The sequence below is a fragment of the Malus sylvestris genome, chromosome 3, assembly GCF_916048215.2.
Source record: "Malus sylvestris chromosome 3, drMalSylv7.2, whole genome shotgun sequence".
Classification (NCBI taxonomy): Eukaryota; Viridiplantae; Streptophyta; class Magnoliopsida; order Rosales; family Rosaceae; genus Malus; species Malus sylvestris.
In genome coordinates this window covers 34,233,418-34,247,081 of record NC_062262.1, presented here as the reverse complement: position 1 = coordinate 34,247,081, position 13,664 = coordinate 34,233,418, and the positions used below count along the sequence as shown (strand labels likewise).

The following is a 13,664-nucleotide window of genomic DNA, read 5'->3' as shown; positions in this document are numbered from 1 at the left end:
TCTTATTCTTATAGATGTAATGAACTTATATACCACGGTTATATTATTATCGTGAACTCTCATATCAATAATAAACGTTTAATAAAAAAAAATTACATATTAATATATCATTGTCATATAACGTTATGTTAATAATATACGCGTAACATATGAGTTTTTATTTTTAAAAGCCATAGTCAAGAGGTAAAAATGATGGCAATTCTTGGGATGCAACTAACGTATCTTCCTCAAAGTCATCATCTACCTTTTCACTCTTCTTCTCAACTCCTCTCTCTCTCTCTCACCTGCTGGTCTGCTTTAACGTTCTCCTCACCTTCTCTTCTCTCCTTAAAGTTCTCCACCTTTCTATTTTTCCTTTATGTACTCTTCATATATCAGTTTGGTGTTTGATCATTAGCTAGCTCTGCAAACTCACCTCCTCCTTTCTGCTGCCTTTTCACTTACCTATCAAACCCAAAATCCCAAAACTGGAACCCCTTTATCTTTTCTCTTACTCCTTAATTTTTTTAGCTTAATCTAGATGTTATTTCATGGAAAAAAGGGAGAGTTAGGAAAAAACGGTAGCTAGCTTAAACTCAACTCTCTCTCTCTCTCTCTCTCTCTCTCTCTCTCTCATTAAGACTAGTAGAGGTAGAGAGAAGGTCAGGTGGCCAAAAATGGCTTTGCCGCCGCCAAGTAGCAGCCGCCTCCGCGGTATGTTGCAGGCCTCAGTCCAATCTGTTCAATGGACTTACAGTCTCTTCTGGCAAATCTGTCCCCAACAAGGGTACGTCTACCTAACCCAGAAACCCTACCGTACCTTCAATTTCATTTCATTTCAATTCATTAATTCTTCAAGAAAATTAATTAATAAATGTAATTATTATTCATCATGATGAATACATCAGGATCTTAGTATGGTCAGATGGGTACTACAATGGAGCCATCAAGACGAGGAAGACGGTGCAACCAATGGAAGTGAGTGCCGAGGAGGCGTCTCTCCAGCGGAGCCAGCAGCTAAGAGAGCTCTACGACTCTTTGTCTGCTGGAGAGACGAACCAGCCACCGGCACGCCGCCCTTGTGCCTCCTTATCCCCGGAGGACTTAACCGAGTCCGAATGGTTCTACTTGATGTGTGTCTCATTCTCCTTTCTCCCCGGCGTCGGGTAAGCAATTAATAACACCTCATTATGCTTCCATTTAATTACTTGGCCATATAGATTTCCATGTTCCTCTTCATTCCCTGCAAACTTCTTCAATTTTTAATAATTCCTGACAAATATATTATTGCTTTTTGTGGTGTAAGTTCAGTGCAAAACTCTGCAACTATTAGTAGAATTTTTTTTATGGTAATGTGAATATTCAACTCGTTTATTAATTGTTTCACACAGCTGTTATGTCATACGTAACAAGTAAAATTTAGTTAAAATGCTTCCTTAATTTACAAAATATAATGAGAAACCCTATCAATGTTGCTATTATTAACTTACAGGGGGTTATATGGAAAAAATAAAAAAATAAAAAACTTACAGCGGCTATATATCCTCATCTGTTTTTTATTCCCAAAAGCTTAAGGTATATACTTGAGTACTACACATTAAAGATGAATATTGTAGAATTACTGTTTTGATGTGCCATAATAACTCCGTACACACACTTTCTCCTAACACATGTGATAAATATTTAGGGGTATTGTCCAAGGCTATCTCTGACATTTAAGGGTCATGTGCGAATTTAATTGAAATCAGCATTTTAGTCTTACTAATTGAATAATCTCCAATTACTATGAAATCATGATTTACGGTTCATCCATAAAAAGTTGGACCACGTTTGAAAGAAGGAGATGAAAATACAATTGTGTTTGTGGAATAAAGCAATACACGAGTTAGTTTTTTTGTTAAGAAAAGTGGAAGAAAATAATACACAATTTTTTTTCCTAGAGAAAAGTGAAAAGTTAATATATTATATTAAGTATAAGTTCCACTTAATCAATTGTAATATAGATAAAATCATATGATGAATTTTCTTTTCAATTAGAAACTTTTTTATTAGAAAATTTATACTCATATGTAATACATAGGAGGATAAATTTTTTTAGAGCCCCTCATAAATTTTGGATTCTGTGCCACTACACCTTTTACATACCCCAACACCCCATTTGGCATGAGAAATGATCATCTCCGAATCCTTTCCACCAAGTCCACCAAGGCACATAATCCGGGTTTTTTAAATTTGATCTAACGGCTACAAACAGGGGCTCATTTTAAAAGTTATAATAACTTTTGTCGTTTGATCAAATTTCAAAAGTCTGAATTGCGTGCCCTGGTGGACTTGATGGAAATGATCCGGAGAGAATCCTTTCCCCTTGGTATTGTCAATCAGTATTAACAACTACTGCAAATGAAAAGCTCAATTTCCGGTATATATCGTACTCATTGTGGCTGATGGATTTAGTACTTGGTATAGTTGCATGCATGAGTACAAACAATGCCCTGCGTATTGAGCCTCCCATCTAACATTTCAACATTTTTTGTTGATACTTGCCTGTGACATTTATGATATTTGACAAATACTCTTAAATTTGCTTTCTGTATATAGACAATAGGACACTGTAAACAGCTGGCAATGAGATATAATCATATAAGTGTGGTAAATGTGAGTGAGCCAAAAGATGTCGGGAACTGTAACTTTTCCAAAGATGAAAATAATTATCTACAAATGTAAGGCTGTGGTTAAGAGTGAAAGAATGCATCTTGGCACATGTGAATCTCTACATTGACGATAACACCGTCTCCTCTCCTTCAATATCTCTGTCAGTCAAACTTTACAAGCCCAAACAACTTCTCTAAATTCAAAGTGCCCCGTCGTTAGTTTAGTGATGTTTTGTTTGTTTGATCTTGCTTTGTCTCTTTGTATACATGCGTGTCATACATATACACAACAATAGGATACACATGCAGAAAATATTGACATGTCTGTTCTTGAAGTCCGTTTCAAATAATCATAATACATATATACGAGCTCCTTTTTAGCATGGATCCTATATTCTCTACTGTAACGAAAACCCTAACGCTAAACTTTAAGGTAAAACAGGATCCCTGCTAAAAAAACTGCTCCTATATACTTTGTGCTAAGTAACCAAACTTCAATATTCTTGATGTAGTTTTTTCTGTTTGTTATGTAAATAAAGCATTTGATCATCGTGATATTCTTCTTGCTTTTTCTATAACTGCACTACTTATGGAATTCTAGTCTGTTGAGGAGTTAATGAAGGACAGTTTGCTTAGATACGTTTGTTAAATTTTTTACAATTTTAAGATTGGAAACTGCTTAATTTAGAGACTGGTGGGGGAATATATTCTCATATTCTGGGACTCTGCAGAGGGATTTGGCTATTTATAGATGGAGTGAATTTATATAAATTAAATTTTTGACGTTGAAATATCTAGCTAGTTATCACTTACTTCTTCACCTGCTTCAGTGGGATGGAAGCTACTTGTTTGGGATAACAGACAATCAAATGTGTTCATCAATGCCAGACACACAGCTAAAGGAGAATCTGTATTATTCTCTCTCTTGTGTGGGAGTAGGTCAAATAATGTATCGAGCCCGCACTCTTATGCCCCTTCTTAAACCCACTGGATTTAAAACGACGTGCTTTTTCAGATATATGGAATTACTGCAGCTCTCTAGTTCTAGGTCATGCGCTTTAGAGATGCCTTTCGGCACCCACCACATGCAGTAGCACTCAACTTAATTTGTTGCTACATGTTTACATTTCTAGGTGGTGCTACCCTTTTTTACTTTTTACACTCCTCTTAATTTTTGGTTGTCGAATCGAATTAATTGAAAAAATTAACAGGGTGTGTGGAAGGTAAAAATGAGCTTGTGGAAAGTAAAAAGAAGTGTGTGGATGACACAATACTTCATTTATATTTAACTAGTGAAAATCCATAAAATAGCTATATTAAAGCATTTTAAAATGCTTTAAAACGCTTTCAAATAATTAAAAAAATCGTTAGAAAAGCAATCGGCAGTGGTTTCTAAACAGGTGCTTCATTCAAGTAGCACTTCAAATACATTTTTGGAGAATTATTTAGGTTTATATTGAGATAACATGTTTGTAATAGAAGTTCTTCCGGTAGGAAACGGTATGAGCATAAGTGATGTTCAAAAACGCATTTTCAAACGAGACCTAAAGCTAGCAGCTAGCTAGCAATATGCATCCCTCACCCTAATGTATAGAAGCCTGCCTATTTACTTGCACTAACTGAAACATTTACCGTTTATGTGTGTCTACCTCTTCATATTTCAAAGCTTCGTATGAGCATACAAAGCTAGTTATATACTATATGATTATGATAGGATAATAATTTAAATGGTTGATTAAGGAAGATTTTGATATGCGTACGAACGTAGGTTGCCAGGTAAAGCATACGCAAGGAGGCAGCATGTATGGCTCACAGGTGCAAACGAGGTCGATAGCAAAACCTTTTCCAGAGCTATTTTGGCAAAGGTACCATCTATACTAAACAAAGCCAACCTCTATCTCCTTTGTGCAGCTTTATAAATACAATACTGTACTGTAAAAACTCAAGTTATTACAAACTAGCTGGCCTCAAATCCTACCTAGGGAGTAATTCCATACCCTATATCTGTTTTTGTTGTCATGTTTCCTAAATTATTATTAAATAGTTTGGTAAAAGTAAGCCATCGAGATTAGCCTGATGGATGTTATGCAGCACGTAATTTAGGTCCAGAGTTTGAAATCCGCTAATGTATATGAGAGCTTGGCAAAAGTAAGCACCCATAATGCAGACGTAACTTAAATCACTAGGTTAGAATAGTGTAAAGCCTCATTGTACTTAATTTTGAATTCGAACTTTTTAGATTAGAATAGTTTAGAACGTTATGCTTAAAAATAAAAACTAAGTACTATTGTAACGTCCTTCCATATAGTGTTTAATGAGATTATGTCTTCACGTATTCTGCATTACAAACTTAATTGTGTTTCTTTGCATGACTCTACAGAGTGCTCGTATACAGACTGTGGTGTGCATTCCTCTTCTAGACGGCGTCGTAGAGTTTGGCACCACAGAGAGGGTACGTAATATTTTTTTTTTTTTTTTGTTAGTCAAATTAAAAGGTCACCTTATTTATGCATGTTTAATTATGTATTAAAATATTTTGTTATTGTACGTATTAATTTAATGTAGGTTCCAGAAGACCACGCCTTCGTCCAACGCGTCAAAACCTTCTTCGTTGACCACCACCACCCTCCGCCCCCAAAACCCGCCCTCTCCGAGCACTCCACCTCCAACCCCACCACCTCATCCGACCACCCACATTTCCACTCCTCAAACCTCCTACCAGCCATGTCCACAGACCCTCCTCTCAACGCCGCCCAAGAAGACGATGAGGACGAAGAAGATGATAATCAGGAGGAGGACGACGGAGCCGAATCCGACTCCGAAGCTGAAACGGGCCCCAATGGTGGAGCCATTGTTCCCGCTGCAAATCCTCCTCAGGCTTTGGCCGCAGTTGCCGAGCCAAGCGAGCTCATGCAACTCGAGATGTCCGAAGACATCCGGCTCGGCTCCCCTGACGACGCCTCAAATAACTTGGACTCTGATTTCCACTTGTTAGCCTTAAGTCAGTCTAGGAATCCAGCCGATCAGCAGCGCCAAGCTGACTCGTATCGAGCCGAGTCAACCCGGCGGTGGCCGTCAGTACAAGAGCCACTGAGCAGCGGCCTTCAACCGCCGCACTCAGGTACTATAAAACTTAGTAATTAATTGGTATACCCTTCTTTTGTTTTTTTTTTTTTTTACTTCTTAATGTCAATAGAGTAAAAATTAAAATCAACAATTTATAGACATTAGTTGCCTTGAAAATGCGAGCAAGTTTGTGATTATACAAAAAAAAAGAAAAAAAAAAGAATTTAAATATATCATGAATACGGCTCGTTATACCAAGTATCATAATATATGTGTTTGAATACTTTAAAAGAATTTATAACTGTTTATATTATGATAACACCTTATACTATGGTGTACCAAAGTGTGCTATACATTGAAAAATTCCACGCGCTGCCTGCATGCGTGGTTTGAACGAAAAAACTCTTCCATTCTCGGGATTGTACCACGTGGTTTGAACGAAAAAAGACAAAACCCTAAAGCAAAAGTTCAACCTGCATGCGTGGTTTTCCTAGCCGCGTGAAAAAACTGGCCAATTTGCTCCTTTGATTTCATATTATATTTGGACTAGGAGCAAGTTTCAATTAACCTTCATAAAGTTCAATGTTAAATGTTGAATTAAGTACTTCTTAATCAAGCCTTCAACCTAATCATTATTATAACTAATTGTCTGTTTGTTGGTATTTTCTTGGCAAATTATCGCAAGCTAATTTGTTTGGTGTGTTCAGGACCCTTAGCGTTAGAGGAGTTGACAAATGATGACACACATTACTCGGAGACGGTCTCCACCATACTTCAGGGACAATCGGCTCGGTGGATGATGAATTCGTCCACCGATTATGCAGTTTGTTCGACTCAGTCAGCTTTCGCAAAGTGGTCGAGCCGAGTTGATCACGACCTCCTTATGCCGGTCGAAGGCACATCCCAATGGCTCTTGAAATATATCTTGTTCAGTGTACCGTTCCTCCACTCAAAATACCGTGACGAGAACTCGCCGAAATCTCACGAGGGTGAAGCCTCGACTCGGTTGAGGAAAGGGACCCCACAAGACGAGCTCAGCGCCAATCATGTGTTAGCGGAACGACGACGTAGAGAGAAGCTTAATGAGAGGTTTATTATACTAAGGTCGCTTGTGCCTTTTGTGACAAAAATGGACAAGGCTTCCATATTAGGGGACACAATCGAGTACGTGAAGCAACTGCGTAAGAAAATTCAGGATCTCGAGGCACGTAACGTGCCGATGGAGGATGATCAACAGTCGAGATCATCCGGGGAAATGCAAAGGTCGAGTAGTTGTAAAGAGTTGCGAAGTGGGCTCCCGGTAGTAGAGCGGACACAGGCCGGTCACGGGTCGGATAAAAGGAAGTTGAGGATTGTGGAAGGAAGCGGTGGCGTCGCCATTGCTAAGCCTAAAGCAATGGAGGACTTACCGCCTCCACTGCCGCCGCCACCACCTCAGCCAGAACCGTCACCGACACCTATGGTGACGGGAACTTCTTTAGAGGTGTCAATAATCGAGAGTGACGGGTTGTTGGAGCTCCAATGCCCGTATAGAGAAGGGTTATTGCTTGATGTGATGCAAACACTTAGAGAGCTAAGAATTGAGACCACGGTTGTCCATTCCTCATTGAATAACGGGTACTTCGTAGCTGAACTAAGGGCCAAGGTACGTAATTTACATAGTATTTCACCTTCACCATGCAATATTAGTTAATGAGAATTATTTTTCTGATTTTTTGACATTTTTTAATTTCAATTTTTTTCAGGTGAAGGATAACGTGAATGGCAAGAAAATAAGTATTACGGAAGTGAAGAGGGTGATAAATCAAATTATACCTCAATCTGACTCTTAATCCGTTATTAGTTGTGTTTGTGTAAAAATCTGCAGGACGATTTAGGATAAGCAGTTTGTGTACGTAATTAAAGAGTTTTGAAGGGGAAAAAAATTGGAAAACAAAATAATTCTGATTGGTGTTTATGGGTCATCAGTGCTACTTACTGTACAATGTTAACTAGAAGATTTTTTTTTCTTTCTTTTTACTAATTGGTGTGTATTGTTTATTCCCCTGTATTGTAATCTAACAAAGTGTATTATTTCCAAGACATTTAGCATAATCTAAAAATCATTATATCTTTCATGTTTTGTTGTTGCAAATCTTTCGTATTCCATTCGTCATATACCCATGCTATGAACTTATAATGTGTTTAATTCTAGCAAGAGGCGTGTAATCCAACTGGTTAAGAACATGTTCTATTGCACTCGAGGTCTTGAGTTTAAATTCACCTTCTCCTAATCAAATGGTCTAAAATCGAAGCAATTACCAACACTCCAAAACCATCATTCTACACCTCTCCAAAAATGTCATTACATGAGGAGTGAATGATTGTCTTGGAGTGCCAACGATAGTATACATCAACAACCAAGTTTTATCTCATTAAGTAAGGTCAGTTGTATGAATTATTGTGCACAGTTTTGCGCTAAATCTTCCGTTAGCTCCAAGTACTTCATATATTTTCTTATAGTCTTTCAAAATCTTCCTAGGTCTTCCTTCACCCCTAACGCCGATGATAACATCCATCTAAAATATACAAAAGTTATGCAAAAGGGAAAATTCATGGGAAACCAATCCACGTAGAAATGAGGATAAACAGCTAGAACTTTTATAAACTCATGGCCATGGTAAACATCTAATAACTAGTCAAAACTGAGGTTCAAAAATGTAGCTCTAGCCATAATTTGATCATGAGAAAGACAAACTACAAGCCAAAAATCTACACGACTATGAATTTGTACAGCATATTTCAATCCTGAAACCCGGAAAGTCAAATTTGAGTGAAATTTTTATCGTAAGGCTGTGCCATGCTCCGGTAGGTAACTGCTCAGATCACCGATAACAAAATCTCCTAAGTTGGCCAAACACTTCGGTGCAGGACTGATAACTGGCCAACGAAGAACCAAAAACCCACAAACCGCGACACAGCTTTCAGGCAGAGTCCTTAACGCAGCAAATCATTAGCAATGCTTTCGCCCATCTTCTCTAAGTCTTCTTGGGATAAAAGGGTTTTCTTACCGCTGCCGCCACCAACCTTATCATATGGTTGAGCCATCTTCCTAAGGAACTGTTTTCAAGATAAGAAAAGATTAACATACCAAAAGATAAATCGCATGCAATTCTAATCAACTGCCAGAAGCTTCAACAAGGTGAAAGATCGATTTTATCATCATAACGCTGGGTGATTCTGGCAGAAAAAGGAAACTAAAAACGCTACGTATTTTTAGAGATTTTTCTGACTCAGTTGAAAAAGTAGCAATCGCACTTTATCAGCCCAAATAAGATGTGTTTCAATGCTTCGGTTTCGATCCTTCTAGTTTATTCTCTTTGGGTCCCAAAATCATCTAGCACAGTCTAAAGGGATGGTTTATTAGGTCACAACAGACTGGTAAAACAATTGATGAACGACTCGCAAGGAAAACCACAAAAACAAAGTCTAATAGACATGCATATTTCAGGCTAATTAATAAACGTACTAAGATAGTAGAAATATGTGATAACAAATAAGGACAAACCTCTCGTGCTATATGCAGAGCCATGTCCGTGCTCAAGTTCAGATGTGCATCACGTAAATGCGACAGTATCCATCCAGGCAATTTGGATCGCTTGTCATGACGGCTATATCTGAAGATGAAGTTAAGCACCCAAAAATCAGTGCCTAATGTTTAAATAGAGCTTCCAGTAGTGAATTCATGATATTGGAATTCAAATAAAAAAGAACACAGGAACACAAACCTTTTGTCAGCAAAAATCATCATGCCATAGTCCGCTTTTGACCGGATGACTCGGCCTACGCATTGAGCTGCTTGTCTCTGCACCATACAGAACCCAAAACGTTTAGAAAACATGTCTTAAAAAAAAAACAAATATTTATTATACGTTATGAAAGGCATTGCAATGATACCAAGGCATCAAACGTCAAAAAGTCTCCTTCCTTTATTTGAAAGGTATCCCGCAAGTATTCCAGCCGCGCAAGCAAAATCCTGCGAGAAAAAGTATGTCAAGCCACAGGCGTAAAATTTGTTTCAGTCCGACAAAACCCCAAAATACTAAAATTTAAAACATGCAGAAAATTTGATTCAAAATACCCTTTTACAATAAATAAAACAAAAGAGATGAACTCACTTGCTTAATGTGTACTGGAAAGGAATGCCAAACATGATCACCAATCGTCCATAATGTCGATCAAAGTCTATTCCTTCAGCTACTTTTCCTCTGTGAAAGTACAGACATAATATTACTCATGAGAGAACTGTGTCATCCATCAATTGTAATATTGAAAGTTCTGAAATGTGCGTGGCATGGAACAATGGATAGCTTTCTAAATATGACAGCTTACACAAATAGCAAAAGGGTACTCCATCCTTTTTTTTTTTCCTTTTTAAGTGAAGGGCACTCCATCCTTTTTATTTTAATTGCACATTAATAATAAAAAAATTCTGAATGTTTTATAATACCTGGCAACAGACAAGAAGACAGCACCCCTCCCACAATCACAAGCCTTACGATAATTGTCAAGAGCCAAAGTAGTCTCTACCACATCTTGGGTCTCAATGAAAACAAGCTTATGCTGCATTATTTCCTGCGACAATGGGAGCAGTAAGCACCTTTCTGAAAAACTAACTTCATCAAAAACTTGGAGAAGAGGACAAAGAAAGGGTCCACAGATACCCAGGAAAAGCAAGAGACAGAGATAGTGCAGTTACCTTCAAAATTCCATTTTCATTCCAGCTATTGACTATCATATCCATATAAGAGTAACTGACAAAAAAACATACAACCCCATCTGGAACAACAGAAACCATCTCCAGCAGCAACCTCCCATAGTTCCTTACTACGCCAAGATCACTTCTCATATCATATTTGGTACTTACTGGAAGCTGATCACTGAAATAATATACAAGAGCAACCTTTAGATACTACCTAATAGGATTAAATGCTAAATATAATAGGCAACTTATGATATGATAAGAACAATAAAGTTTACAACTCCCCTACTACAATGAATAAAGAGAAATGAAATGTAAGCACAAAAAAACTTTTCTGATGTTTATACCTTCCACGGGTGAGAACCATTGGGCATATGCAATCTCTTGTTAATGACATAGTAAAACTTCGACTGACGACAGGATGGAAATTAAGAAGACGGGGGTAGAGATCAATCGGGCTCAAGGTTCCAGATGTAATCACAACTGATTGAAATCGATCAAATACAGGCTTTATGGCAAGTGAAGCATCATGACAGCAAAGCTGGAAAACCAAATATGAAAAGACTAGATCAGAACTGAAAACATCTTCAGTCCATCCATTACCAAAGCAATATAAGTAGATCAAGCAAAGGCAGACAGACTCTTACAGTAAATATGCAAGGGAACATATTGCAGGAAGATTTTATAATAACCATCACATCATTAGTTTCAATAGAGTGCACATAAAATTTTAAAAATTGTTGAAAGTGGTGTAATATGTTTAACCAATTGTTCAATTTTCAGAAATCAATCAATCTTCATTTGTATTAAAAATGTAATTTGAAAAGAAAAAAACACGAAAACTAACCTGTAAAACAGGATCAGGAATGTGCGGCATTCTCTCATCAAATGGTTCAATTATAATAGAGAATCCACGAGTGTATGTCCCCACAAGTGTCGCAAAGTCGCAAATCGTTTGAATGTGTAAGAATTCATCGGTGTCAGTAATTTCTAACGTCATCATTAATGAGTGTAGGCGATCATAACAAAACTTCAGAGTTTTCTGGTCAATTCCAGCTTGTGTACTGATAGTGGCAACAAAACTAACAGGGCCTTCCTTCTCAACATTCTCAGTTTCGAGACGGCCTTCCAGATGATTGACCAATCTTCGTAACACATGCACAAAATGGTCTGCTTTACGAATATTTCCAGGCACAGCCTCCTTCAAAATATAATCAGGTAGAGCAGGATTTTGAAGCCAAGTATCTGTGACTGCATATGCAGAAGAAATAAGAAGTTATGAGAACTCGGGAAATCATCAAACAAAAATTAAGTGCTAATGGAAGAAAATCATGGGAATGAGCAATCAACTTACTAGGTAGGTTTCCTCCTTGTGCCAAACCCTCAACTAGCCGGTTGTATTCTTTACGCAATCTATCTGCATCGGTGGCCTTGAACCTACCTACCATGTCAAGCAAATGAATGAAAATCTGTATTAAACGTAAGAGAACTAACTAAGAAAGCTGGAAACAAGCCTATCTAGGAATAATCTTAGCCAGTACTTTGAATAAACCCTGATAAAATAAAAAGAGACGGATAAGTGATGCAATGCGTAAAGCCCCCTCAAAATTACGGAGCTGAGAGAGTTTGAATTCAACAAAACCATAACCAATCATTTCCAAACAAAAGAAGCACCTACCTTTCAATGTCATGCTGCATCTTACTGAGATTCCTCCTGGCACCCTCAATTGTCTGCCTCCTCACGCTAACACTAAGCGCTTCGATACACACATTATCGATGTTATGAGCCTCATCAAACACCACAACAGACTCCTTTTGCATTTCCTTGGAAATAATCCCAGCCACTTTTGGATCAAGCATGTACTGATAACTATAAACCACCACATTCGAAAACTGCACCATATGCCTCGCCAAGAAGTAGGGGCACCACCCTTTCTGCTTCCCATACGCCCTCAAATCCTTAATTTTCACACAAAACAAACCAACCCAATTGCAATCACTCCATTCCGAGAAAACATAAACAAAATTTTCAAAACCCAATTCAAAGAAAAAGAATTTTCAAAAACCCAATTGAGCAATACCTGCAATGTATAAACCCCAGGAGGCAAAACAGCTCCAGACCCAGCTCTCTCATACTCCTCAAAAAACTCACAAGTCGGCACATTTGGGTTTTCCGCCGCCAAGTTCCTGACCCAGCTGGCAGTCAATTTCCGGCACGCCGCATCCACGGAATCCCGATTCTCCGCCGCCAACACCGTCGGATTAACACACAGATTCTTCCTCGACGAAAGCCCCACCGCCAAGATCTGGGCCTGCGGACCCAGATGCTTGACCTGGTAATTGTGGAGGAGCTTGAGCTCGGCGAGCGTCTTCTCCATCTCGTGAACCGTGCGGGTGCAGTAGATTAGCTTGACGGGGTTTTGGGGCTTGGACAGAGTGTAGGAGGTGATGAGAGAGAGGAGGGCGATGGTTTTGCCGGTGCCGGTGGGCATCTCGAGGAGGCAGTGGCCCTTGGCGTCGAGGGCGCGCTTGAGCTCGAGCATGTAGGCGTATTGCTCCGGGTATATGTGGTCGTACGGGAAGTAGACCGTCACGTCTTCGACCTGGAACTTCATGGTTTTTGTCAGGTTTTGGGTTTTGGGTTTTGGCTCTGACTGAGACGGAGAGGGACGGTGGCTCTGGTTTGTATGGAGACGTCGGGTTAGAAGTCGGGTTGTACGGTGGGCTTTAATCCATATTGTTTATGGACTCTCTCAACGGCCCATGTAAATGGGCCCAAACAAGGGGAAGGATATATTTGACGCAGTGCACCAGAATTGTGGTAAAATCAACGGTCAAGATTAACATGAAGTATACACAAAGTTAAAAAATTGTGTTGACGTCACTGTCCTTATTTTATTGACTCAGGACGTGACGGTCGAGGTCCAGCTGTTCCATGAAAGGCATTCTCCCAAATAAATTTTTTGTATTATGTCGCAATAAATATTAAAAAAGAGAGAGCTGTACCCAATGTGTAATATCGGTATCGGTAAAAATATCAATATGCAAATTTATGAAAATACCGATAATATATCGATATCGGTTGTTTTCAAGGGAAATAATAAAAATTTAAAATGAAACTTCAGGGAATGTCGAAAACTGGTTTAGACGAAATATAAAAGTTTCTCTGATATTTAATCGATGTGGTGAAAATATTGACGAATTTTGTCAATTTTGACTGAAATTTA

General features: G+C 38.5%; 2 protein-coding genes across 2 annotated transcripts; one reads left to right on the top strand and one right to left on the bottom strand.

Annotated features, from left to right (window-relative positions):
* The first annotated feature begins 281 nt into the window (after positions 1–281).
* LOC126617331 (transcription factor BHLH42-like) lies at positions 282–7,813 on the top strand. Its single transcript, XM_050285364.1, has 7 exons — positions 282–766; positions 888–1,145; positions 4,399–4,495; positions 5,011–5,082; positions 5,196–5,751; positions 6,404–7,341; positions 7,442–7,813. The coding sequence occupies exons 1-7, from the start codon at positions 657–659 to the stop codon at positions 7,526–7,528; spliced, it is 2,118 nt and encodes a 705-aa protein (XP_050141321.1). The 5' UTR covers positions 282–656; the 3' UTR covers positions 7,529–7,813.
* A 501-nt stretch (positions 7,814–8,314) lies between these two features.
* LOC126617330 (general transcription and DNA repair factor IIH helicase subunit XPD-like) lies at positions 8,315–13,114 on the bottom strand. Its single transcript, XM_050285363.1, has 12 exons — positions 12,519–13,114; positions 12,116–12,396; positions 11,792–11,874; positions 11,285–11,688; positions 10,785–10,978; positions 10,435–10,615; positions 10,186–10,310; positions 9,854–9,943; positions 9,633–9,711; positions 9,464–9,540; positions 9,244–9,352; positions 8,315–8,795 (listed from the first exon to the last, which is right to left on the bottom strand). The coding sequence occupies exons 1-12, from the start codon at positions 13,050–13,052 to the stop codon at positions 8,673–8,675; spliced, it is 2,280 nt and encodes a 759-aa protein (XP_050141320.1). The 5' UTR covers positions 13,053–13,114; the 3' UTR covers positions 8,315–8,672.
* Positions 13,115–13,664: the final 550 nt, after the last annotated feature.

Excerpts from the sequence above, each read along its gene's own strand:
- LOC126617331 (XM_050285364.1), top strand. The coding sequence starts at position 657 with ATGGCTTTGCCGCCGCCAAGTAGCAGCCGCCTCCGCGGTATGTTGCAG. Across the intron at positions 767-887 it reads CAAATCTGTCCCCAACAAGG|GATCTTAGTATGGTCAGATG; the intron begins GTACGTCTACCT and ends TGAATACATCAG. Across the intron at positions 4,496-5,010 it reads CCAGAGCTATTTTGGCAAAG|AGTGCTCGTATACAGACTGT; the intron begins GTACCATCTATA and ends ATGACTCTACAG.
- LOC126617330 (XM_050285363.1), bottom strand. The coding sequence starts at position 13,052 with ATGAAGTTCCAGGTCGAAGACGTGACGGTCTACTTCCCGTACGACCAC. Across the intron at positions 11,875-12,115 it reads ATGCAGCATGACATTGAAAG|GTTCAAGGCCACCGATGCAG; the intron begins GTAGGTGCTTCT and ends CATGGTAGGTAG. Across the intron at positions 9,541-9,632 it reads TTTTGACGTTTGATGCCTTG|AGACAAGCAGCTCAATGCGT; the intron begins GTATCATTGCAA and ends TGTATGGTGCAG.